The sequence below is a fragment of the Kogia breviceps genome, chromosome 3 (assembly GCF_026419965.1).
Source record: "Kogia breviceps isolate mKogBre1 chromosome 3, mKogBre1 haplotype 1, whole genome shotgun sequence".
Taxonomy (NCBI): Eukaryota; Metazoa; Chordata; class Mammalia; order Artiodactyla; family Physeteridae; genus Kogia; species Kogia breviceps.
In genome coordinates this window covers 36,780,114-36,804,723 of record NC_081312.1, presented here as the reverse complement: position 1 = coordinate 36,804,723, position 24,610 = coordinate 36,780,114, and the positions used below count along the sequence as shown (strand labels likewise).

The 24,610-nt window shown below is 54.1% G+C and overlaps 1 protein-coding gene across 3 annotated transcripts; it reads right to left on the bottom strand.

The window, feature by feature from the left end:
* Positions 1-63: 63 nt before the first annotated feature.
* On the bottom strand, positions 64-24,610 carry RAB15 (RAB15, member RAS oncogene family). Of its 3 annotated transcripts, none has more exons than XM_067028319.1 (7): positions 24,300-24,610; positions 6,771-6,831; positions 5,558-5,618; positions 4,991-5,068; positions 4,221-4,310; positions 2,929-2,994; positions 64-2,770 (listed from the first exon to the last, which is right to left on the bottom strand). In XM_067028319.1, the coding sequence occupies exons 2-7, from the start codon at positions 6,815-6,817 to the stop codon at positions 2,612-2,614; spliced, it is 501 nt and encodes a 166-aa protein (XP_066884420.1). In that variant the 5' UTR covers positions 6,818-6,831; positions 24,300-24,610; the 3' UTR covers positions 64-2,611. The 3 variants fall into 3 exon arrangements, with proteins under 3 accessions (XP_066884420.1, XP_058915081.1, XP_058915082.1); XM_059059098.2 differs by lacking the exon at positions 24,300-24,610 and adding an exon at positions 23,741-24,181; XM_059059099.2 differs by lacking the exons at positions 4,991-5,068; positions 24,300-24,610 and adding an exon at positions 23,741-24,183.

Sequence of the window (24,610 nt, the reverse complement as noted above, 5' to 3'; positions counted from 1 at the left end):
CCCTGAACTGCCAGGGTCCCAGTGAGATCTACTCCCAGGGATTCACACAGGCAGTCACACCTGTGACTTGAAATATTCTTTATTTTGTAAACATCTGTGTTTAAAATAGATGAACCCTGCTCACAATTCATATCCTGGACCCGAGACACAGCACATGAAGTTTACCCGTCACAGGGAGATGGTGGGGCTCAGGAGCAGGTGGAGAGCCTGGGGCTGTGCCGAGCCTCAAGACAACAGGTGCAAAGGTGGAGCCAACAGGCAGGCGCACCTGCTCAACAGTCTAAGGCCAGGTCCCAGGATGCGTCCGGAACTGGAGAAGTTTAGGGGTGAGAGGCTGACTCTGGTACCTCATGAGCGTAGCTGCACCCTAAAATCCCAACCCCTCTTCTGCCCCATACCTCTCCCCAGCTGTGGCCCTTATGGATGGGGCTTCTCAGGCCATAGAATCCTAACCCCAAGTTTTCCCTTCCAGAACCCCTAGGTACATTAAAAATATAGTCCCTCTCCCCACAAGGGGGCTAGGAGAGAAAGGCAATGGTGCTCGGCCAGATCTTCAGGGAAAGCAGCAACACTGACCACAGGTTGGAGCCAGTGGCCCGTATAACTTCCCCTCCCCCGATCCCCTGGCTGAGGGCACACCACGGGTTGGCACTGCTGACCTCCCCACCCCAGAGTGATGCTGCATGTTTTAACACCTGAGGAGTTAGTCCTCAAGGAAACATCCTCAGCTGTGGTCATGATTTCGTCCTAAAGAGTCAGCTCTTTACATTTCTCATTAGCTGACGATTTATAACTATTCCTGCCTTCCTTTTCCTTCCACTACAATAACCCATCCCCCATTCCTTCATCCTGAGCTACCCTCTCCTGCCCTCTCCTGATCTGATAAGAGTCAGAGGAAAGGTTTGGCGATTTCATCCCCCACCCATTTTTTCAGAGGAGTAAGGAAGTGGGGCTCTTAATCCTTCACATGTGTGTGTCCTGGATTTTAGTCCTTAATTAGTGAACGTTCGATGCCCAGTTTTGTTTTTCACTCCAGCGCCAGCCACGCAATGCAGCTTAAGACTGATCCTCCTCCCTAGGCTTCTCCCATCTTGGGAAGGTGGGGAGGAACCCTACTAGGGCTGGCAACTGACTTGTTCCCTCCTTAAAGGGCCTCCTGCAAACGACTCTTGGACCATATGGGGTTAAAGAAACTTCTTCCTGAAACAAAGGGCCCTGGAGGAGGGAGTCCGCTTCCCTCCACCTGTAGCCACAGTGCCGTTGGCAAACCCTCAGGCCTCTGACTCAGGAGCTAGAGGAACAAGATGAGCACTTGGTCTTGAAGGCTGAAGGGAACAGCACCAAGCGTTCCTACCCAGGGCTTGCCTGCTTTCTGCCCATGAGCTCCCACAAACTTTGGGTCTCGGGAAAGCCTTGAGAGCGGAAGGCTGGGCTCGGTGAAAGACCACCAGCGTGGTTCTGTCACCTCTCACCTGCCAGGGCGGTGGGGAAGTGCCCTTCTTACATAAGAAATGGAAGATGGGGCCCAGGAATCCCTGCTGCTGCCGAATTCCCCTCTGGTTTGCAAACTGCTGTCCCGGCTCTTAACCTGATACATAGGAGCTGGTCCTTCATTTCCAAACACTCCCCTTCCCAGAGTGTGTGGTTGGCCCCAGGGCTCTCCTTGCCCCTGAAATGCCCTCAGGCCTTGGTCCACATCTTTAAATTCGGGAGCCTGGGGTCAGGGAGAAATAGCGTACAAGCTGCAGGGCAGGTAGAGAATGGAGGTTACTTCTTATCCCTGCCACCCCTCATCATTTTTTTTCTTCTCTGAAGCTCAGTTCCCCCAAGATGCAGGAGGGCTGGCAGCCAAGTGCAGCGGAAGCTGGGGACGGGGGTGGGGTGGGGGTGGGGGGATGGCGGGGGACGGGTAGGACAGCCCCAGGCGTGGGGACCACCAGTTTGGGCTTTCCTTCCTCTCTCGCCGTTCCTCTTTCCCCGGTCACCGGGAGGCAGGCCCATGGCACGTGAAGGGGTGGTAGGGAGGAGAGGACAGGAAGAATTTCCCACAAAGCGGGGTGGAGCTTCTCCCGGAGCAGAGCAGGGAACGTGCCCCTGAGCCTGAGTCCACTCCCTCGGCCCGGCAGAGAGGGAGGAATTGAAAGGTGCTGTACCAGCAGCCACAAGGGACACGTAGGGGGCGGGGGGAAGGCTCTGATAGGAACACAGCTGAGGGGAAGGGACAGAAAGGGGTGGGAAGAAGCAAGGAGAAGCGGAGAGGAGACCAGATGCACTGAGAGAGAAGGAACCTCCAGTGGCCTTGACTCCAGACTGGGCCATCGCCTGGGACCTCGGGGTAGTGAGGCAGTGCTCGTAGCACATCAGGGGCTCGAGGCAGGCCTGTGGCTGGGGAAACAGGCTGGAGGGGGCCATCCTGGGGGGAGGGTGGGGGAGGGGGGCGAGGCTGCTGGGACAGGACAGAGGAGCTGCTCCCCGGAGCCAGGCAGGGGGAGGAGCAGCGGCCGAGATTCCACAGGGTCACCTGAAGGAGAAGAGAAGCAGGGCAAAGCCCAGGCTCCCTGTGTGCCCGCAGCCCTCCTGCGGGGAGAGGGGACTGTGCGGGGCAAGATGCTCAGCACCAGCAGGTTTTCGAAGAGTTCTCCAGGCCCTCGGGTTTGCCCTCATCCTCCTCTAGCTCCGCCAGGGCCAACTCATTGCTGGCGGGTGTCCGCAGACCTTCCAGCTCCTTCCTGTGGGCCTGCAGCACCAGCTCGGTCAGGCGCGTGAAGGACTGAGAGAGCAAGGAGCACAGTAAGTCCAGGTCTCCCCTCTTCCCGGTACCCCTGTGGCTGCCCGCCCTGGGTGGGGCTCATCTGCTCTCAGCTGCTCTGTTGCCTCGTCCTCTCGCCTCCCCGCCTCGCTGGACTCAGCTCAAGAGACGGGACTCACCTCTTTAATGTTGAGGTTGGTGCAGGCACTTGTTTCATAGAAGTCCATGCCATACTCTTTAGCCAGCTGCAAGAGAAGAACATTCCTGAAAGGGAGTCGCTAAGGGAAGGGAGGTGCCCGCAGCACCTGGTGCACCCTTCCTGCCACTGCACTCAGGGCCCGTGCTGTGTCGCGACAGTTTCTCAGAGGAGATAATTTCTCAGATGAGACTAGGGCTTCCTAAGACACAGGCTAGCAGAGAATGGGAAAAGATGCTCCACAAATGCACCCCCCCCTCCCCACCTACACACAGGCACACATATACACCCAACACACACAAATCACGTGTCAGGAGACAGAGACACCAAATTACTGTGACAAACTAATGAAAGACATGGGCTTTGAGGTCAAACAGGGCCAGGCTGGAATACCAGTGCTGTCACTTAAGAGCATATGACCTTAGACAAGTTACCTCTTCCCTCTAAGCCCCAGCTTCGCATTCTGTTCAAAGGGCATGAGAGCGTCTATCAACCAAGGCTGTGGAAGGGTTAAATGGGGTCATGCATCTACTTGCTTAGCACAGGGCCACACATACAGTACTAAACAAACAGGAATATTCTAGTAGGAGTTGGCCTCTATTTTCAAAGTTTTCAATGACCATGTATTATTTTTTATACTAAAAAACAATTTTGTTTCAAGTGCTAATGGGATGCTATTGACTGAAGAGGGAGAGAAAAATTCTTGAGGCCCTCAGAGTAAGTGGGTGACTCTGGCTTCAGTGGTACCCATCTTTCTTTCTGTTCTCTGGGAGGATGGTCTCCCTGTGTGCTTGGACATTCCCTCAAAACCATCCTCCTACCCTCTCTGCCGCCATGGCTTCTCTGAATGTGGGCCCTTCATGCCTTCATTTCCCTTCCTACCTCTTTTCAACTCTAAGGAGGACAGGGAGTGGGTGTGGAGGGGTGGGATGACCGTAGGACAGAAGCTATGCCTGGATGCTGCTAGAGGAGAAGGGAGCGACCTGAAGTCCCTCCTCCGCACTAACCAGGTGGGCTCTTAGGCAGAGGTAATCCTGCCTGGGGGGCCTTGGGAGTTGGGAGAGGTCTTTGTTTCAGGATGGACCCCAAATCACTGTCCTAAAGGACAGAAAACAAACTCTCAAGGATGGCAATTCAGCCAGTGCCTTAGGCTACTGTGGAGGTAGGGGGGTGTCTGATGATGGTGATAGAACACTGGGTCCCAGTGCTCAGGCCTGGCCCAGGAAGCCAGCCGAAAGCCCAAGGGATGGATTCAGCCAGCTCACTCGCACTTACCTGCTGCCCTTGCTCTCTCCCCACCTGCCGTTTCTGCTCTTCATCAGCCTTATTCCCTATAAGGATCTTCTGGACACCTTCTGGTGCATACTAGGGACAAAGGACAGACAGAACTGCCAGTGAGTGCTGCCTTTCCCCCAGTCTCCACCCATACAGCCTACACGGGCTTCCACACCAGCAGCAAAGTTAAGAGCCCTAGGGACAGAGTGGGCTGACTGGGTGCAGGTGCCAGGCATCCCCAAGTACCATGGCTGATCCCAGGGGTCCCAGAGGGATGTCACAGGGACTGTTTAGGGTAGAAGACACTGATGCTTCCTCGGGTTGGACAACTGGAAAGGACACTGAACTTAAGTCCAGCCCCTCATTCTACAGATGAAGAACTGGGGACTCAGAGTTCAAATGGCTTGCCCAGGGCTCCACAACTGTGGTGGCAGAGCCAGGACTGGAAACCCAGTCTTGCAATTCCACCTGGTCCTGACATTTCAGGAAGGAAGCTGTTCACAGCGTAGGCTCTGTCCTAACTCATTTCAAGGGAAGACACAGCCATGGAGGCCTGGCAGGGTATAGAGCATGGAGGGCATGGCTGCTTGGGCTTCTTCCTCATGTCTTACTCACCCAGAGGTCTTGATTCTGGGCTGCAGAAGGCAAGGGTTCCTGGTAGTGTTTGCTCGCCAACCCTGACAGCTTCAGCCATTCCCACGTGGCCTTCACTTTGCTTTCCCCTCTGAGGTGCCCTTCCCCACCCCCAAGAGTGAGGCAGCACATCCTACCTCATCCACATCACTGACCCACTTCATGATGTGCTGGTAAGAGCGCTCGCTGCTAATGTCGTAGACTAAAAATATTCCCTGAGAGAGAGAAGGAGAGAGAGATGGGGCAGGTACATGCACACAGAGACAGTGCATAGTCATGGGGTCAGAATCGGGTGTGGTACCTTAAATGCTGGGTCCCAATCTCCCTTCTCCCTGCTTAGCATAATGAAGATCCCTCAGCACCCAGAAAAGTCTCCTTCTCTCTCAGACCCGTAGAGCTGTTGCTTCCTAGGCTCATCACAGAACTCTCTGAGGCAGAAAGGCACCAGTACTTTGATGTGGTCTTTGGCCCGGGGAGGAGGGTGGAAGTTGAGGGTGAGGGTGGGGACCCGCCAGTAGTGAGTGCTCAGAGAGTAGCTGATGAATGAATGATCAGTGAAGACCGCCCTGAGCCCACCCCCCTCACTCCCCAGCAGGCAATCCGAGGCCCTATTTGGGGATCAGTGGCACAAATATCTCAAACGCCCGGAGTCAGGAGTGTGGGTGGCAGCGTCCCACCTCTAAACCCTGAAAATAGCGGCTCACCTGGGCCCGTCGATAGTACTGCTTTGTGATGGTCTGATATCTCTCCTGCCCCGCTGTGTCCCTGCAATAGAAAGCCAGCCCTTCAGAAGAGCAGGGACCATGGAAGCAGGTGGGGAGGGGAGGAACGGGAGCTGGGAGACCCTGTGCCTTTGCAGGAGAAACTGGAGAGCTGCAGGGTGAAAAATCAGTGGAGCTTTGGTCCCCAAGGGGATCCAAACGTATCTGACTCTGCAGCAGAGAGGGCTGGTCATAGGTGCTGACAGGGCTTGTGGGTCCTTGTCAACTGTATCTGCACTAGGAGCCACAACCATAACTGGGTTTTGGTTAACTGTCTCTAGGATTTGTCCATTGTGGCCAGACTGGTGGGACTGCTCCATCTCCAGTCCCTCTGGGACCTCTGCGGGCAATGCCCATACCACTCTGAAATTGGGAGGCTGCTCCAAATGCTGGAAAGGCAATGCTTCCAGGAGCAACAGGCCAGAGCCATAGCGGCCCCCTGTGGCTACTTATGGGAACTGCACTGTGCTGTAGTGAGGAACTCCGACCAGGACTCCCGCCGTAAGGATGGGGCATAGCCCTCCCTGCTTGGAATCCTACCTCAGTGCTATGCAGGGCAGCACGGCCCAAGGGAAAAGTTTTATTCGAAGACAAACCTGCAGTGCTTAGTTTGCCAATTCCTTCTAATTCTTGCTTTTTGGTGACTTGCAGTCAGTCCCAAAAGTTTCTTAAGAAAGAGATGAGGGGCTTCCCTGGTGGCGCAGTGGTTGAGAATCCGCCTGCTGATGCAGGGGATGCGGGTTCGTGCCCCGGTCCGGGAAGATCCCACGTGCCGCGGAGCGGCTGGGCCCGTGAGCCATGGCCGCTGAGCCTGCGCGTCCGGGGCCTGTGCTCCGCAATGGGAGAGGCCACAACAGTGAGAGGCCCGTGTACCACAAAAAAAAAAAAAAGAAAGAGATGAGAGGGAACTCCCTCAGTGGTAAGGACTCTGTGCTTTCACTGCCAAGGGCCTGGATTTAATCCCTGTCGGGGAACTAAGATTTCGGGAGCCGTAGAGATGAGAGATTTAGGCTCATGGGAGCAGGAGATGGGCTTTGAGACTTCTGCTTGTCTCCATCGAAGAGGTGGCCAGTTACTCCAGATGAAGCCTCGGGATTTTACACATGGCAGTGGCAGCTAGGGAGAGCCCCAGGTCCTCTCCTCCTACCCAACTCACCAAATCTGTATCCGTACTTTGATGCCATCTACCTCTATGGTCTTCATCTTAAAGTCAACACCTGGGGAAAGGAAGTGAGCAAGAAAGTTAGAAAGGGGGCTTCCCTGGTGGCACAGTGGTTAAGAATCCGCCTGCCAATGCAGGGGATACGGGTTCGAGCCCTGGTCCGGGAAGATCCCACATGCTGCAGAGCAACTAAGCCCGTGCGCCACAACTACTGAGCCTGTGCTCTAGAGCCCGTGAGCCACAACTACCGAGCCTGCATATCACAACTACTGAAGCCCACGTGCCTAGAGCCCGTGCTCTGCAACAAGAGAAGCCACTGCAATGAGAAGCCTGCACACCGCAACGAAGAGTAGCCCCCACTTGCCACAACTAGAGAAAGCCCGTGCTCAGCAACAAAAAATAAAATAAATAAATTTTTTTAAAAAAATAAAGGAAGGATACCCGCTGAGAACTGAAGTATGGCCCAGGGCACTCATACCTGAAGGTCTCCTTTTGGTTTAACGTGGCAGAAAGATGGCACAAGGTAAAGGCCTTCTTGAACCAAAAACTGACCCTCAGGGAGTGTCCAGGGCTTTGAATGGGGCTTCCCTTCCTCCTTGAGCTGCGAATTGCCAGGAGTAAAGGGCCTGTGGCACACAGGAAGTGAATATGGGGGAATCCACTCCGTTGCTGCCTTACTTAGCCCCAAAACGTGTCTCACTCTACTCCCATGTAAAGTCTTCCTTATTTATACTTCTGCAGAGAACCACTTGTATTTATCCCTCCTGGAACTCTAATCCCTAGGAATAGCAGTCCACCTCATTTGCCTGGGTTTATTCTCTCTCTGCCTTATTAGCAACCAGGAGGGGTTATGGTGCCATCGTGAATGTGGGGAAGGCACAGAGACCCTGGCGAGAGAGGAGGACTGTTTCAGCCCCACAGTGTGTATAAAGCCCTCGGCACCTAGCAAAGGCCCACCAAGGACACGGCCTAGTGCATCTGTTGCTGACTAGGCCCTTTTACCAGAGGAGGCCTTGTTGTTTACTAGAAGGAGCATGGGCTTCAATGTCAGGCCTGTGCTTGAATCCTAACTGTGGCCACTTAACTCATAGCTATGACCTTGGGCACCTTGCTTCTCTGAGCCTCCATTTTCTCATCAGTAAAAGGGGGACATTACCAATCATTTCAGAGGGTCACTGAGAAAACCAAATGAGATACAGTGCCTGGCACCTGGTAGACATTCAGTCGGTCGCAGCTATCACTATACAGCCCTGGTCTACATGGGTGCTCCTGGGTCACTGCCAGTGACCACATGAAGAGGCAGTGGCACAGCATGTCGTTGGGGGAGGGAGGGTAGACAATCAGGGTTCTCAGGCTCATCTGCCCAGGGGCTTGAGGAGCTAAGCTGCCACAAGACACAGGAAACGTAAGCGATTTGGCAAACCAGTCCAGCGCAGAAACGTATCTAGGGAATTTTGCAGCGGAAGTCAGCACCACCAGCAGCATGCAGGCTTGAATCTGAGTGACAGCAGTGATGAGGCACCTCTCCCCAGCCCGAACTGTGCCAGGCACTGTGCCCACTGATTCAAGAGCTGTGTCTAGGAAGTTAATTAAGCTGCAGTCCTAGTGCACTCCCTGGAGACAAGTCAGGAACGGGTACCATTAACCAGTGTTCAGGTGGGAAACAGGGTGAAGGCAAGAGTTCTGGCCCGTAGCCCCCAGGCTGCCCAGCAGAGCCCCAAAGGTGCCAGAATCCCCAGCACCCCTGCCATTCCACCCCGGCATTAGTTCTTTGCCAACAGGAATACTTCCCCCTTTATCCACATTGTCCCCAGCTTTCCACAAACACAGATATTAAATTCAGGCTCTTCCTTCTCACCACTGAGACCAATCATCATTTAATTAAAAGGGAGAAAAAGATTCAGACTGGACAACCTGAACTAAATCAACTTGCTCGGAAGTGAATCATTTTTCACCTGCCCAAGCTGATTCATATCTATTGAGCTGTACTTTTCCAAATGGGTAACGTCTGGCAGCCATTCTACCGAGGGTGCCAAGAAAGTAAAAAAAAAAAGAGGAGTGAGAAAGAAGGAGAGGGGCCCCTGGCCTTGGGGGTGGGGGGCAGTAGTGTGCTCACCCCCTCCCTAGACAAGCAGTTGTCAAGAATTTGCTTCTCGGGACTTCCCTGGTGGTCCAGTGGGTAAGACTCCACGCTCCCAATGCAGGGGGCCTGGGTTCGATCCCTGGTTAGGGAACTAGATCCCGCATGCCACAGCTAAGAGTTCGCATGCCACAACTAAATATCCCACATGCCACAACTAAGATCTGGTGCAGCCTAAATAAATAAATAAATATTTTAAGAAAAAATTTGCTTCTCCCCAACACCCGGCATAGAAGGGAATCAAGAAACCTTTGTTCTTTCCTGGTACAATGCCTTCTTCCCAGGAGAGCCAGGGATTCTGTTCATCTCATAATAAAGCCAGCTCATCCTCATACCAGCCCAGCAAGCCCAGTCAAAGGACAGCAGCTTGTGTAAAGTGGCCACAAGGGTGGGGAACTGGTGAGAGAGAGGAATCTATATCCTTTATTCCACAAACCTCTATGGGAACTTAACTTTGTGCCCCGCACAGTGCTGGATGCAGACAAAGTGGCCAAAAAGACAGATGGTCCTTGCCCTTACAGAGCTTATTAGACAGGAAACAAAGGCCCAGGGAGGTAAGATAACTAGCCCAAGGTTGGCACAGCAAGTAGCAGAGGCCTGTTTGATGGCAGAGCCCTTGCACTGTTTCTTGGGGGAATGAGAGGAGAATAGTGTGTTAACCAGGCAGAGAGGCCTTACCTACGCTTTTGTTTCTCTCTGGAGAAGGGCTCAGCTGGGGGAGAGCCCCCAACACCAGGGAGCTTTCCCTGACAATGAAGGCAGGTCTTAGGAGGCAGGGCTGACAAGAAGACAGGGAGCCACCCTGGGAGTGAGCGCTGGACTTGGATTCCTTCTCCCTTCTTCCCTCACTTCTTAGCTGTGTGGCCAGGGACCAAGGCTGGGGAATTCTGGGGGCTCATGGCACCCCCCCGCAACCGTCTTGCAACCTAGACCCTCCTGACCACCGATAAAATTTGTTGTAACATCTCTGAGAAATAAAATGCATCAGTATTGGCTCTTCACTGGCACTAAGGAAGAAGCATAGAAAGTCTATGCCTTCTGAGGGATCTTCCTCTCCCACCCACTCCCCTCCTTTTTAAATTGAAAGATTAACAGCCCAAAGATCTTCTAGTGGAATCTATCGCTCTACTCTGCTCCCATACACCCTGCACCTTCCACGGTGTCCATCTACCAGTCAACCCTGGGCTGCTGTGACCTGTGCCTATCCGTGGCCCCTTCCCTGTCTCTGCGTGGCTGTTGGTTTTTTTCCACTGCTGAGCACTGCAGGGCAAAGTCAAAAGACTGGCCTTGTTTAGTCGCCTAGAGACACACGCTTTCTCACCTCCGCCGGCCCTCGCCGCTGCTCAGAAGCTGTTTATACCAGGTGGTTCACCGACCACACACCTCACAGCCACTGTCTTCCCTGCTGAAGGGCTCAGTCCCTGTCCACCCTCTCCCTACCACTACCGCTGAAAGCATCCAAGAGAACACCCTGTCCACTGTCTTAAGGGCAAAGTGACAGATGCCTGATGAAGCCTTGCTGTGAGGCCCACCTCATTTCCTCAGAATGTCCTGTCGTCTCTACCTTCCCTGGGGAAGAGTCCTCTATCCTTTCCAAGTCTCACCTCTCAGCTGTCATCAGCCCCCTCTAGGTGTACATCCTATCCTAATAGTTTCGCCCCTCTCTGCTGCACCTTCAGACTCTTCAGGGAGAAAAGAGATTCTTCATCTAACTCCACCCCTGGTATGTTCCCATTCTGGCTCCTCTAAGGCAGCACTTCTCGAACTTTACAGTGGATGCAAATCATGTGGATTTAACCATGTTAAAATGCAGATTCTGATTAAGTCGGTGTGAGATGCGGCCTAAGATGCCGCACAAGCCTCTGGGTGAGGCGGATATTACTGGTCCATGGATCACACTTTTGATAGCAGGCTTCTAAGGACAGAGGTTCTCAAAGTGTGGTCCCCGGACCTGCAGCATCAGCACCAGCATCAGTCAGGGCTTGTTAGAAATGCCAATTATTGGGCCTCGCCTCAGATCTACAGAATCCAAAACTCTGGACAGGGGTGGGGTGGAGGTGGCTAGGAATCTGTGTTTTAACAAGTTCTCCAGGTGATTCTAGCACATGCCGAAGTTTGAGGGTTCCATCTGGACTGCGACTTTGCATGTGAAGTGTCACGTGAAGCAGCATGGGAGTTCTCCGATTCTCAAGGTGTACTTTGCAGATACTCAGCTTCAGAATCACCTGGGGTGATTTAAAAAAAAAAAAAAAAAAAAGATACTACTTTGACTTTCTAGAGCTAATGAATCAGAATTTGAGAGTGAGGCCCTGAAACCTGTATTTTTAACAGGACCACGGGTGATTTTTTAGAGAGAGGAAAGTTTGAGGGTTCTAATTTAGTGGAAGAGCTATCCATTGGCACTGGAGTCAGAAAGACCTGGGTCTGAATCCTGATTCTGGTACTTGCTGTGTGACTTTGGGGAACTCTCAACTTCTCTGAGCCTCAGTTTGCTTGTCCATAGAATGAGAATACGAGTGGCCTCCTAAGGGTTGGTGTGGGATATAAATTAGATAATGTATGTGCAGCTCCTCATAGGTAGAATATAGTTCTCTCACTCCTACCTTCCCTTTGCTAAATAAAGGCTTCCTGGGGAGGAGCCAGGGAAACAAACCCAGAGCACCCTTGATGTGGGAAGGACTGCACAGTCTAGTCCCTTGCTACTCCATTACCCTTGCTCATCCGGAGACCGGCAGCACCCACGTCACCGGGGAGCCTGTTAGAAAATGCAAATGGGCCCACCCAGACCTACTTCATCTAAGGCACACTAACGTTTGAAAATCACCGTCTAGCCCATCTCTAGGTAGAACACACGCAAGGTTCATGATACTGCTAAGCATTATAACACACCCCCTGGCTAGGGGATCCAGAGCTCCTGGTTCTCATGCCAGCCCTCTGAAGGAGGCAGGGGCAGGGATTATTACCGTGAGGCACAGAGAAGCCAAGTAACTTACTCCCTTCCCACATCCTATGGCTGAGCCAGAACTGCAAACAGGTTTCTTAAAACCTACCCAGGGCACCTCACTTGATCAGTGGCTTCCCAACCCTCCGAGGCTGTGGACTCTTACTGCCTTTTCTGTCCCGCCCCTGCCTGCCCCACCCCTGTTCTGGTATAACAAGGCGTCTAGTAGTGGGTACACGTGGAGCAAGCCCACCATAACCTGTTATCAGGGAGCCCCTTGGTCCTTGAGAGCTCATGACTTCACTAAGCCCAGATGCGTCACCTTGCACAGCGCCACGTCAGCATCCCTTCAAGAGGACCGGCTTCCTTTCCCAGGCACAGGGAACACCCAGGTGTGAAGAAACAAGCAGCTACCTCCACAGCGCTCCGCTAGAGGTTCTTGGAGACCTTAGAGCCCCGGGAGCAGAAAGTCAAGAAGACGAGGCCCTCTCCCAACCAAGTGCCCAGAGCACGACCAGCAGTTCATCCTTTCTTCTCAGCACCTCAGATACGTCAATCGTGGTGTCTGCCACACCCAGTGTCCCTTTTCGGCTGGAAGTGCACAGCCCAAAGCCTTCGCTCAGGGAAGCAGGGCTGGCTGCGGCATGTTCTTTTTGGAGAAGCAGCTCCCGCCTAGACCAGGGTGGACATCTGACCCGAACGAGGCCCATCAGTGGGCTTGCTGGTGACCCACAGTGTGACCTGGCCAACAGGGGCAGCTGAGGGAGTGCCAGTGCCGTCTCCGCCAAAGCGGCTCCTTCCAGGTGGTGCAGAGGGACTGGCCGGTTGGTACTAAGAGGAGCAGGAGGCAGACAGATGTGCAGAGATGTGCAGGGCTGGGGGCATGGGTCCCAGCATAGCTACCGGTCCATGCCAGGCCCCAGGTGTCAGCCCGTGGGCATCCTCATAGCACAGCCCCTCTTCGTAGCGCGCACCTCAGGATGCCTGAGAATTCTCACCCTGTACTTGCCCACTGCTGCCTAGTGGCTCCCCCAGGCTGGTGGCAAGTCGTTTCAGCTACAGGGCTGGGAGGAAGACAATGTGACCTGCTGCTCGCTACCTCCTACTTTTTGTCTTCTAGATGCAGAGCACCTAAGAGGCAGAGGATACATTTTGTATGTGACAAAATTTTGTGTTTGTTTTAAAAAATCTCCACCTCGGACTTCGCTGGTGGCGCAGTGGTTAAGAATCCTCCTGCCAATGCAGGGGACACGGGTTCGAGACTTGGTCCAGGAAGATCCCACATGCTGTGGAGCAACTAAGCCCGTGAGCCACAACTACTGAAGCCTGCGCTACTGGAGCCCATGCTCCAAAACAACGGAAGCCACCGCAATGAGAAGCCCACACACCGCAACGAAGAGTAGCCCCCGCTCGCCGCAACTAGAGAAAGCCCACGCACAGCAACGAAGGCCCAATGCAGCCAAAAATAATTAAAGAATTAAAGAAACATGTCCGCCTCCATACCAGCAGTGCCAGGCATAAAGTAGCAATGCCATTAGTGGTATCCCCCTGCCCCAGAGAGCAGGAGGAGTGGGTGCCCGTGGCTCAAGAGCAGTGGCATGTGTCCTGCTGCCTGAGCACCTCACAGACAATGACAAGAAAACTCAGTTAAGTGACAGTGCCAGGCCCTGACACACCTATGACGGCTCTGCCCTAACTATACCAGTGGCCTCTGGCTCTTCCTGTGTCCTCGGCTGGGTAGCCTCTGCTCCTTCAGCAGCAGCCCCCGGTGACTGCCAGGCCACACCCAGAGTCCTGGAGCACAGTAACAGGGCTGCCGTCAGAGAACTGGAGGACAGGGAGGCCCTGCTTTAGGTACTGGGGCTGGGGACAGAGGGACAGGGCAGGGGAGACGGCACTGGCACTCCCTCAGCTCCTAAGATACCTCACTGTGGGGATGAGCTTACTGCCCCAGTCCACAGTGGAGGAGGGCCTGTGAAGACCGTGGAAAGAAGAGAACAGGGCACATCCAGGGGAAGGGCACTCCTTCCCATCACTGTCTGCCTCCAAAGAAAACCCCGGAAAGCATGGAGGGAGTGCAGCTCAAGAAACAAGAGTGGCTTGAGGACACGGGGAGGGGGAGGGGGAGGGGGGGGCTGGGACAAGGTGAGAGAGTGGCATGGCCATATATACACTACCAAATGTAAAATAGATAGCTAGTGGGAAGCAGCCGCATAGCACAGGGAGATCAGCTTGGTGCTTTGTGACCACCTAGAGGGGTGGGATAGGGAGGGTGGGAGGGAGGGAGACGCAAGAGGGAAGAGATATGGGGACATGTGTATACGTATGGCTGATTCACTTTGTTATACAGCAGAAGCTAAAGCACCATGGTAGAGCAATTATACTCCAATAAAGATGTTGAAAAAAAAAAAAAAGAAGAAGAAGAAACAGAGTGGCGAGGTCATTAAGAACACAATTGTGAGGTCAGAGTTTGGTTCCAATCCTGCCTTTACCACTAATAGCCTGTGTGGTCTTGGGAGAGCTACTTAACTTCTCTTTGCCTTAGTTTCCTCACCTGTAAAATGGGGATGGCAATCCCTGATGTCAGAGAATTTTTGTAAGGATTATGAGATAAGCTATAAAACCCATAACACAGAGCCTGGCACAAAGAGCTTTACTAAATCTTAGCTGAAAAAGCTATCTCCTATGGGGGCGGGATGAGATTAGGGTCATGGCTTGGGGAATAGAAAGAGCTCCAGAAGGTAGGAAGGAGCTCACGTCAGGAAGAGGAAGCAGAGTGGTGCAGAGCAGGGAGACAGCCACACTAAGCTGCAGTGTTTCAACAAAAAGTGAAGATGCTGGAGCCACATGGCCCCCAGAGTCTGGCTACAACCTAAATTCTGGCAAAGCTAGGTGTGCCTGTTGGTGAGCCAGCACCTCATGGGTTAATGTCAGGTGCCAGCTTGCCTGCCCGCCCAGTGCCACATGCTTCAAGTGGAAACAGGACTCTCCTGGGTGCCAAATGTTATCACCGTGATCAACCGCAGCCCAGAGGCCCGGCAGCCAGCGTGACCTGAGCCTTTTCATCAGCAATGAGACGCCACCACAGGAACAACTTAATACATCTGAAACCCAAGGCAGATACCCAATCCCTGGAGCCATGTTGGCTCCGGTTACCAAGCTCAAGTCCCAGGAAGGACCCCAGCCCCTCCCCCTGCAGGAAACCAGCATCTATGGGACAGGACGTGTGGAGCTCCCGTGGGATGTGGCAGGAGGTCACCCCGAGCAACCCCAAAACAAACTGTTGGGAAAGGCAGACCCTGTGGGGAGGTGGCTGCCTGACTTTGCCACCCCAAACAAGGCACCAGCGTAATCCCTTGCCCTGAGCAAGAGAGGAAACCATTTCCTGGCCAGCTGAGGGACAAGGGAGGGGAAGAACAGGGAGAGGAAGACAGAAGGAGAGCTAAGAGACAAAGCTCAAAAGAAGATTCCAGACACAAGTGTGCCTCACACCAGTCAGGGGAGGGGCGGGGGAGAGGGTCTTTGCCCCAAGCCTGCCACTTACTGCATCACCCTTCCTCCCTTCTGTCTGGGAACTCTTAGCCTCACTGTCTGTGGGGCTGCATGCCACTGACTTCCTCTTACCCAGCTCCGGAATGACTGTCCCTCATGCTGGCCTCGTTCAGGGGAAAAGGTGCCCCCAGGCTCTCTGAGCAAATGCATTAGGCAGCATTCGCACCATCCTGCTCTGGGAGCAATGGGAAGCAGGGCCTTTGGCAGACAGCATTCTGACCCTCTAACTCCAAGGCCATGATTTAACCTGAGGTCAAAGGCCCTGATTCAGATGTCCACCCACAAGAAAGACTGGCGATCTCAGAATGATATTCTCTCTCTCCTTTCTTTTTTAAGACACAAACAGATGCAGTGCACGTAGTGATACGGGGAACAACTCTCTAGGCTACTATCTTTGCATCAAATCTTGAAGGGAGAGTCTTTGGAGACCCTGGACCCAGGAACCCAGGGGCTATTATCATGCAGAAGGGTTTCCCAGTCAAACATGGACTCCCATAATGCTGAGGGGAATGCATGGCCCAGTGCCTGAGCCCTAGGATCTCCTACTCCAGAGTCCTGGAGGGTCACTTCAGCAGCCTGGCTGAGCTGACGGGCATCATCTGACACCAGCAGTGACCCTGAGCAACAGGCAATATTGACCTTGGTGTAAGACACTGACCTGTCACCTCTGCATTCACCAAAGAGGACCCCACTCGCACAGGGATCACGGGAGCCACTTTCTCGCTCCCTGCTATGTCTGAGCTTCTCCTATAGCATGTATCTGAGCAGAAAAGCTAAAAGCTACAGGAAACTGTTCACCCCTTACAAAATGCTCCCTTTCTTCTCCCCTCTTCTCACAGTTCCAAACTGTACATGAGTACACAGTGAGTTTCTCATTGTCTGTGAGTTCCAAGAAACCAATACTACTTGCAACTTCCCTCAGGGAAGAGCAAAAGTTCTCTAGGAAATGTATGCATGCATTCCTCCATTCATTCATAACAAACTATTACTGAATGCCTACCATGTGCCAGGGACTAAGCTAAGTACTTGAAGACACAGCTGCAAATAATACAGAAAGATCCTTGTCTTCAGAGAGCTTCTATTCTAGTATGGAAGACAGATAATAAATAAGTAAACTAGTAATTTCAGAGAGTGATAAGTGTTGAGGCAAAAGCAGAATAATGGAGTAGAGGATGAGGACACCCGGGCACAAGCTGCTTTAGAATGGCTGGTCAGAGAAGATCTTTTAAAGGAGGTGACATCTGAGCTGAGGACTAAATGACAAGAAGGTACCAGCAGGGGGAAGATCTGAAGGATCAGGGCCCCAGGCAGGAACACATTTCAGTCAAACTTGCAGTTCCTCAGAAGAGAAAAAAAAGAGGGGCCACGTTATTCTTTCCTCTGTGATAAAAGAGGGAAAGCTCAGCAAGGCCCTGCCTTTCTCTGGGCTCTCCTGGGGACCCACCGTCATCACGCACGTGTGCGTACACATTCGTGTACACAGAAACACACATTCATGGACACAGAAACTTGTCTGGAGGCTCTAACTGAAGACTGTACCAAGAAACTTCTCAAACACTTGCAAGGCCAACTTGGAGACTCCTCGCCCCCACCTTATGATGAGATCTCTACACAGACTGGCTCACGTGGGTAAAGCATACCATCCCTGTGCAGAGTAGGTGTTCGGGAAACACCAGTCACCTTGCCTTTCCCACTGCTGCATGCACAGACCTCCACAGGGCCTCCGGGCTGTGTGCCACGCGCTCCAGCTAACCCCATCCTGCTCCCCTCCAGCAGACCCGTGACCTGGGCCGCGTTCCCTCAACCGACCGCTAAGGCATCCAAGACCCGCCAGGCTTCTGACCACTCACTCCTCCGCCCTCCGCAGAGCCTCTTCTGGGCTGGGCCGTGTTGACAGGCGCCAGAAGGTTCCAGGAGGAAGGGACTGGAGCCTGGAGCCTCAGGAGCAAACATCTTAGAGGGGACAGGCCCTCTCGATGAGTCTGCCCTCACACGGAGCCCGCAGGGCAAACTCCCAGCAAGGCTCTAGCTGAACTTAAGCCGGTGCGACCACAGCCAGGCAGAAGAGTAGCAGCCCCAAATCATGAGGCGTTTTCCACACACCCCGCCCCCAGCCCCGTCCCCTGGGGCACCCTGCTTAGTCTTCAAGGCCTCACTCAAATGTCACTTCCTCTGTGAAGCCTTCACCAACCGATGCTGGAGGAATTTATCACTCCTGTGTGATTCCAAAGCATTCTGACATGGCTTCTGCATAAATTCTGCTTGTCTGTTTGGATGCCTGATCCTCAACAGCTCTGTGAGGGCACAACAGCATCTCACTCATTTCGTAGTCTCATTGCGTGGCAGAAGGCAGATACTCAGTGTATATTATTCAACAAAACTGAATCAATGAAAGAAAAAAATGAATGAGTAGGTGTGTGAGGGAATAAATGAGTGAATGAATGAAGTAAGTACATGCCAGGAGAAAAGATCAGTGGAGAGAAAATTTTTTTTTTTTTTTTTTTGCGGTATGCGGGCCTCTCACTGTTGTGGCCTCTCCCGTTGCGGAGCGCAGGCTCTGAACACGCAGGCTCAGCGGCCATGGCTCACGGGCCCAGCCGCTCTGCGGCATGTGGGATCTTCCCGGACCAGGGCACGAACCCGTGTCCCCTGCATCGGCAGGCGGATTCTCAACCACTGCGCCACCAGGGAAGCCCCAGTGGAGAGAAAATTTTAATCAGAGAAGAGGGATCAGAGACTGACCCATAATTTGAAGCCAACTGTCGTCTCTCTCTTTGGATCATGGGGCCCCAGTCACAGAGTTCTCCGTAAATATGTTATCAAAATAGTAACATGAAGGCAACACTCAGATCTCATCCTCAAAGGTGCCCCAGCCAGACTCCTCAATCACGGCCCCGGACTGTCCCCCAGAGGGTCATGTCAAGGAAGAAGGCGACTCAGAAGTCAGAAGAAGACTCAGCCAACAGCAGTGGTTCAACTGTCCCTCCAGCCCAGAGCCCTCAGATGGGGTGAGGGAGGCACACGTCCTCTCTCTCCCCTTTGGCTCCCAGGAGAGAGGTTCTGCTTGGCAGCCTTGGATGGGCCTTCTGGGGTGAGCAAGGGCATGCCCAATGCAGTTTGGGGAAAGTGGAGGAGAGGAGATGGTTCAAGTTGGGGTCACCTGCATGCAAGACGTGAGCATCACTTCCCTCGGGCCTCAGTTTTCCTAGTTATAAAATAGGGCCAATGATTAGTTCTTTCCTCCTCAGTGGGAGGGATTAAATGTCCGGAAACTCTGTGGTCCCCTTGACAAAGCACATTGCCCAGGGCAGAATAAGCCAAGGAGCGGTCAGAGGCTTGTGCAGAAAATTGGCACTTTTACAGGGAAACAGGCGCAAATATTAGATTACAGACAATGGCACTCTGAGAAGAGGTGGCAATCAGGGTAGAAGAGTAATAGCCAAATATCGACTTTCATGTTATAAAGCTCATCTCCAAGCTGTCTGGGAAGCAGGGAGGAGGAGAAGAGGAGGAGGAAGAAGCAGGAACCAGGGCACTCGAAGCTGTGGGTGAATCTGCAGAGTTGTGCAGGTGGCACAGGTGCACAGAGCAGCTGAAATGAGGGCTTCTGAGCCATTCTCAGGGATGACGTCCTCGGGGCGGGGATGTGCGCAGCAGGGCCTGAGGCAGAGTGACACCTGGCTGAGGTCGGAGCCTTGAGGCAGAGCTGTCCTCTCGGGTCATGTCTCTCCCCAGTCCTCCCCCTCTGCACATCCCTGCCAACTCACTCTTCCTTCTCAGCCCCCGCACTGCCAAGGCAAGGGGGGAGATGGCACCGAAGCGGAAATGAAACCCAGAGTCTACTCATGTGCTCCCCAGGAAGGGCAGCTGGCACCCCGGTTCCCATGTGGTTCACTGCTGTCCCCCCAGCTCCTTGCCCGGCTCAGAGCGGCGGGCGCTCTGCAGAGAGTGCCCGAATGAGCAAATGCACGACTGATGGACAGGATGACCTCAAAGCACATATCGACAGTTTGTTCATCTCCAACTTTCTTACGAGCTAGGGATAATCATAATACAATGAGAGTGGCTGCCTCTTTTTTTGAGAGCTCTGCCAAGTGCTTTGTATCTGTTAGCCTCTGTAATCTTCACAAAGACCCTTAAGGAAGATTCTGTTACTGTCTTCCATTTACAGATGTGGAAATTAAGGGCAGAGATGTTAAGTGTCTGTAAGGCCACGGTGAATCTTAGGCATTTGGTCTGCGCTCCTTCTATTCTACTCGGTTTCTCACCTCCCCTTCCTTTCTGCAGGCCTCCCAACACGGTGGGGAACACAGACCCACCTGACCCTCCCGCAGTGTATGCAGCATGTATACACAGTGCCTTACGGTCTGGGGGCCTGCAGACCTCAGGACCATGGTGCCCAAGCATTGGCCCCCATGTTTGTTAGGCCACTTGATTGCAGGCTGTTGATGTCTCCCCCTGGTCCTTCCCCGGCCCACTCCCCCATCTTCAGTTACTCACAAGCCCTTTCCCCAGGCAAGGAGAGCCAGTTCAAACAGAACTTCCTGAGAAAGATGCTACTGCAGCAGCAAACCCAGCCTGAGGAACCAAGCCTGAAGCCACAGCCGTTCAACCAGTCAAGCCGGAAAGCCTCCTAGAAGCCCAGAAGGTGGCCTTTAAGACAAAAAGGTCCCCCAAACAGGGACAGAGATGACAGGGTCTCAGGGAAGACCAAGGGCTGGGGGGAGAAAACCAACTCATGGGCTGTCCCTACAGCTTGCATGCATGGCTGACACGTGGCCGCCACACAGAAAGGAAATCAAAGGTCCCCTGCACGTAGATGTCCGCTAGGATGGGACATCATCTCCCTGCTGGGCAGGCAGCGCCAGCCACACAAGGCCCTCTCAGATTTGAACTACTCGCTGCTTCCGGAGGGAAACAAGAACAGGGGATTGAGTGGAGTTTGGTGTTGGTGCCACAGGAGGGGGAGGGGTGGAAGAGAGAGAAGGGACGAGCTGAGAGGGTCCTACGTGCCCACATACTACCACTGGTCTCCCCTGACTGGCCTCCCTGCCCCAAGGCCTAAGCCCCTCTCCCAGCCAGCATCCTAAGGGCCATCCTCATCCTGTCATCCCCCTGGCTCAGGAAACCCTCGACACCATTGCGAAGGCTGGAGTTCCAGCTCCTCAGCCAGGGCCTCAAGGCCCTCTGCCCTCATTTGTTCATTAGTTTAACATTTATGGAGAGCGTGCCTGGCCCTGTTCTAGGACTATGAAAACAAAGAGGAATGAGGTTTGGTCTGACCCTCAAGGCACGTGAAGTATAGTTTGGGAGACAGAGAGAGAAACAGAGGAATGTGTTCCTCCCCTAAAAACTCCCTTCTGTTCCAGCCAGACTGCCCAGAGTTCCACCAACACCCACTGAATTCCCACCTCTGTCAGTCTCTGCTCCCGTCACTCCATCTGCCCCCTCCCCTACAGGAACTGAGATGCAGCCCACACGGCAAGCCCTCTCTCCAGCCTTCCCTCCTCCCCGAGCCTCCCTGCCGCTTCCCATCCACATGGCCCCACTCCTTCTGCGACCTCCTCCATCTAGCGCTTTGTGTAGCATCAGCGCTCAGGCACGGGCCCCTCACCATTCACGGGCTGCCTCAGACAAGTCTTGCGTGGTTATTTAGCTGCTGATACCGAATGTAATACCTTCATTACTAGGAACAATAAGGATCATCATCCATCCCCTACGTTTGAAGAGTGCTTCACAAAGTGCTGGCAAAGAGAGTCTCTAATTGTGGCCAAGGCTCTTTTTCGCCTGTGTTGCTTCCCCAACCAGATCACAGGCTTCTGTGGGCAGGAAAAGGTGGACTGCAATCTGTCTCTAATATGCCTGGCATGGTACTTTGTAGTGAATGCTTAATAATTAACTGGCTTAACAGGTGAAGAAACAGCAAAAAAACATCACAGTGCTGACTGCCCGCCTCTGCATGGGCCCCTTCAGGGTCAGCACAGCTGCATGGGAAATAAATGCCGGTGGCACGGACCCAGCTCAGGGCCACCTGCCCACCTGCTGACCAGAAAGAGGGGTGGTCAGTGCCTCCACCTACCTGGGAGGTCTCCTCACTGCCCCCTGCAGGCCCATTTCTGGAATGTCACATGCTCTTACAGTAAGTGGCCTAAGCAGTGAATCACAAATTGACATGATCCAAGAACCTGAACTCTGTCTTGGTAGTCATTGGTGAATTGCCCCGTCTTCCCTATTCCACAGAAGCAGCTCTGGGAAAGGTGCAGAGATCAATGTCCATGGTAAAAGAATGTGTCTCAGACAAGGAGCAGCTTGGGAGAGGTGACCCTGGGTTTTATTCTTCTGGGAATCTTCAGGTCGCAGCGCCAAGCCCAGATACGACACACTTTTTTTTTTTTTTTCTTGAATGGATAAATTAATGAATAGGACTTGGTAGTACCCATTTTCTTGGCTCCTTGATTTGTCTCCTGGCTGCCCCTTCCATCTCCCTGGGGAACTTTTTGTATCCCAGAAGGGAAAGCTTTTCTGGACCATCCAACTCTTTTCCTAAGTCTTAGTTGCAGCCAAAAAACACACCTAAGACAAGGCAGAGTCACAAGTGCTGTGGAAAGCTTTAAACCAGAAAGCATTTAAGAAACCCAGTGGGGTGGATTTTAAAAGGCTATTGTGAAGAAAGGCAGGTTTCTTTCTCTTCCATGGAATCTAAACTCCTAAAAAGTCCTCTCTATCCTGGGGAAAGGTGGACCCAGCCATCAGTGCAGAGAAAGTGCTAACCTGCTGCCCTTTGTCCTCAAGCCTGCAACCTGTCCTCATATCCCATCTGGTTTCTCAGCCATTCCCAGGTGCTCCCCCAACATCTCCTCTTCCCTGAGCCTCCCCCAGAGGCCCGCAGCCCTCTCTTGGTCTCCAGACCTGTCCCATCCCTGAGATATGTCTCATTCAAACAGCGGCCCAGCCCAAGCTCCAGGGCCTCCTAGGAGCTAGCTTTACAGCTTTCCTGAGGAAGATGAATGCATCTATCTGTCCCCTGACCCTGAGCCCCTTGAAGATAGTGAAGCAAAGAGAGAATGAGACCCTAGGAGCTCAGTGATGATGACAACGGTAATAGCAGCAGTCTTTTACAAACATTATCTCATTTAATCCTTACAACAGCTGGGCAGGTAGGAACTGTTATCATTCCCATTCTAGAGATGAGAAACTAAAGCTCAGAAGCTTAAGTGATATTCAAGGTCACGCTGCCCCAAAGTGAGGTTTCCAGGTCTGACAACAAAGCCTGCCTCTGAACCATGAGGCTCTCGTCCTCCTGGCTCTACCTGCTCCCTCTTTTCTCTTGGCAAGGAGTCTGTGTGGGGAGGGAGGGCAGAAGTCTCAAGTGGAAGCCTAGTCTGGGGCCCTTCCTGACAGGATAGGGGACCTGGGCAGTGCTGAAGCCACTCCAGGGCATCACTCAGGGAACCCGTTAGATGTGAGTGGAATGTCCTCCACTCAGACCTCTCAGAGGGGAGGCCACCCACTCCTTACCAGAACGAGCGAGCCCATAACAGTCCTGTCCAGGATGCCACAAGGCCTCGTCCCTCTAAGCACAGGCTCCAGCATTGCCAGAGCAAAGAGATCTATTCTAAGGTGAGTCCTGCCTGCCTTCTGACCCCCTTGCCAGGCAAGTAATCCTCCTGGTCCTCATCCTCCTTCAAAACAAATGCTTCAGGTGGCTGCTTTTCTGAAGCTGGCTAGTAAATGCCCCTTTCACCGGCACATGGGCTCTCACCTTGTCCATGCCCTCCTTGTAGGTGTCCCACCTTGTGACTTCCCTCCACAACTGTGCCCTGTCAAGTCAATTCCTTCCTCCTCTCTTCCCCTTCCTGGCTCCACACTGGGTCGCCCCTGGACTGAGGGTACCCAGTGACTCATAACTCGGCTCCCCCCACAGTGAACCCCTCTCCCCGAGCACAAGCTTTTTTTTCCCCTCCCCCTCTGCACCTGAGGGTGGGGGGATGTCATATCGGTGACTTTGATTCTCACTGCCCCAGCCTGGGGTACCCAGGCCTACACCACCCTGTTATCTAGGCTTCTACGGGGAGGCTCCCCAGCGTGAGGCCCGAGAGCCTTCCATAGTCACGGACAGCAGCAGGGAGCCTGTCACCTCCAGGAACCCAGGCTTAAATCCCCAGCCGGTGGCCCCTCACCCCGGGACTCATCCCCTCGTTCTCGCCTCCCACGACACCGCCTCTAGCCGAAGGGGCGGACCCTTGTTCCCGGGCTGGGGAAGGGGCAGGGGCCGCCCCGACAAGGGGCGGCGGCGGGGAGGGTGGGGCGCCCCCGGCCACCGCCCCTTACCGATGGTGGAGATGTGCGAGGAGTGGAACTCGTTGTCGGTGAAGCGACACAGCAGGCAGGTCTTGCCTACCCCGGAGTCCCCGATGAGCAGCAGCCGGAACAGCACATCGTACTGCTTCGCCATGGCTGGGCCGGCGGGCCGGCGGGCGGGCGGGCGGGCGGGCGCGGGCTCAGCCCCGCTCGGCCCGGGCCATCGCGGCGAGCGCCCGCCCGAGAACTGCGCCGGCGGCGAGAAGGAAGCGGGGCAGGCCCGCACCGCCTCGCCGCCGCTCGCTCGCTCGGTGCCGGGAAGCGTGTGCGGCGGGAGCGCGGTGGGAGGAGAGAGCCGGCCCCTGCCCGCCCCTTCCCCTGCGCCGCCGTCGCCGCCGCCTGGTGAGGGGGCGGGGAGCGAGCTCTGGGGAGGAGACCCCTCGGCGGGGGGGGCGAGGGCGGTGCGCGCTCCCCGCCCCCAGGGTGCGCAGCCCGGGCAGGGACCCGCCCCGCTCCCGCCCCCCTCCCGCCCTCTTTACGCCGGGACCTGGGACGGAGCGGTGCGGGGGTGGGGAACGTTTTTGTTTACCTGCAGACCTTCTGAATGGGGGAGTTGGGATGAGCTCCCACGCAGCTCACCTCTACCAAACTCGGCTTTCGGGTCTCGTCCCTTCTTCTCTCCAAATCGCATACCGAACCTGGCCCTGCCAGCTCCAACCCAGCGGAGCACCCCGCCCCTGCGGAAGCCTACTGGGCGGGGGGAGGGGGCAGTGGTTGGTCCTCACCTAGGCTCACCCCTGGGTCGGAAGGCCTTAATCTGGATCGCGATTCAAGCACCGGTCTACTCTGGAAGTCGCGGTCTCCAGGAACCCTGGGGAGTTATTGCTAGAATTCTCCCTC

What these genes read in the sequence shown, in the direction of transcription:
- RAB15 (XM_059059098.2), bottom strand. Translation starts at nt 23,864, where the DNA reads ATGGCGAAGCAGTACGATGTGCTGTTCCGGCTGCTGCTCATCGGGGAC. An exon ending in AAAGTACGGATACAGATTTG is followed by an intron (nt 5,619 to 6,770) that starts GTGAGTTGGGTA and finishes TTTCTATTGCAG; the next exon opens with GGACACAGCGGGGCAGGAGA. An exon ending in GGAGAGAGCAAGGGCAGCAG is followed by an intron (nt 2,995 to 4,220) that starts GTAAGTGCGAGT and finishes CTTCTCTTGCAG; the next exon opens with CTGGCTAAAGAGTATGGCAT.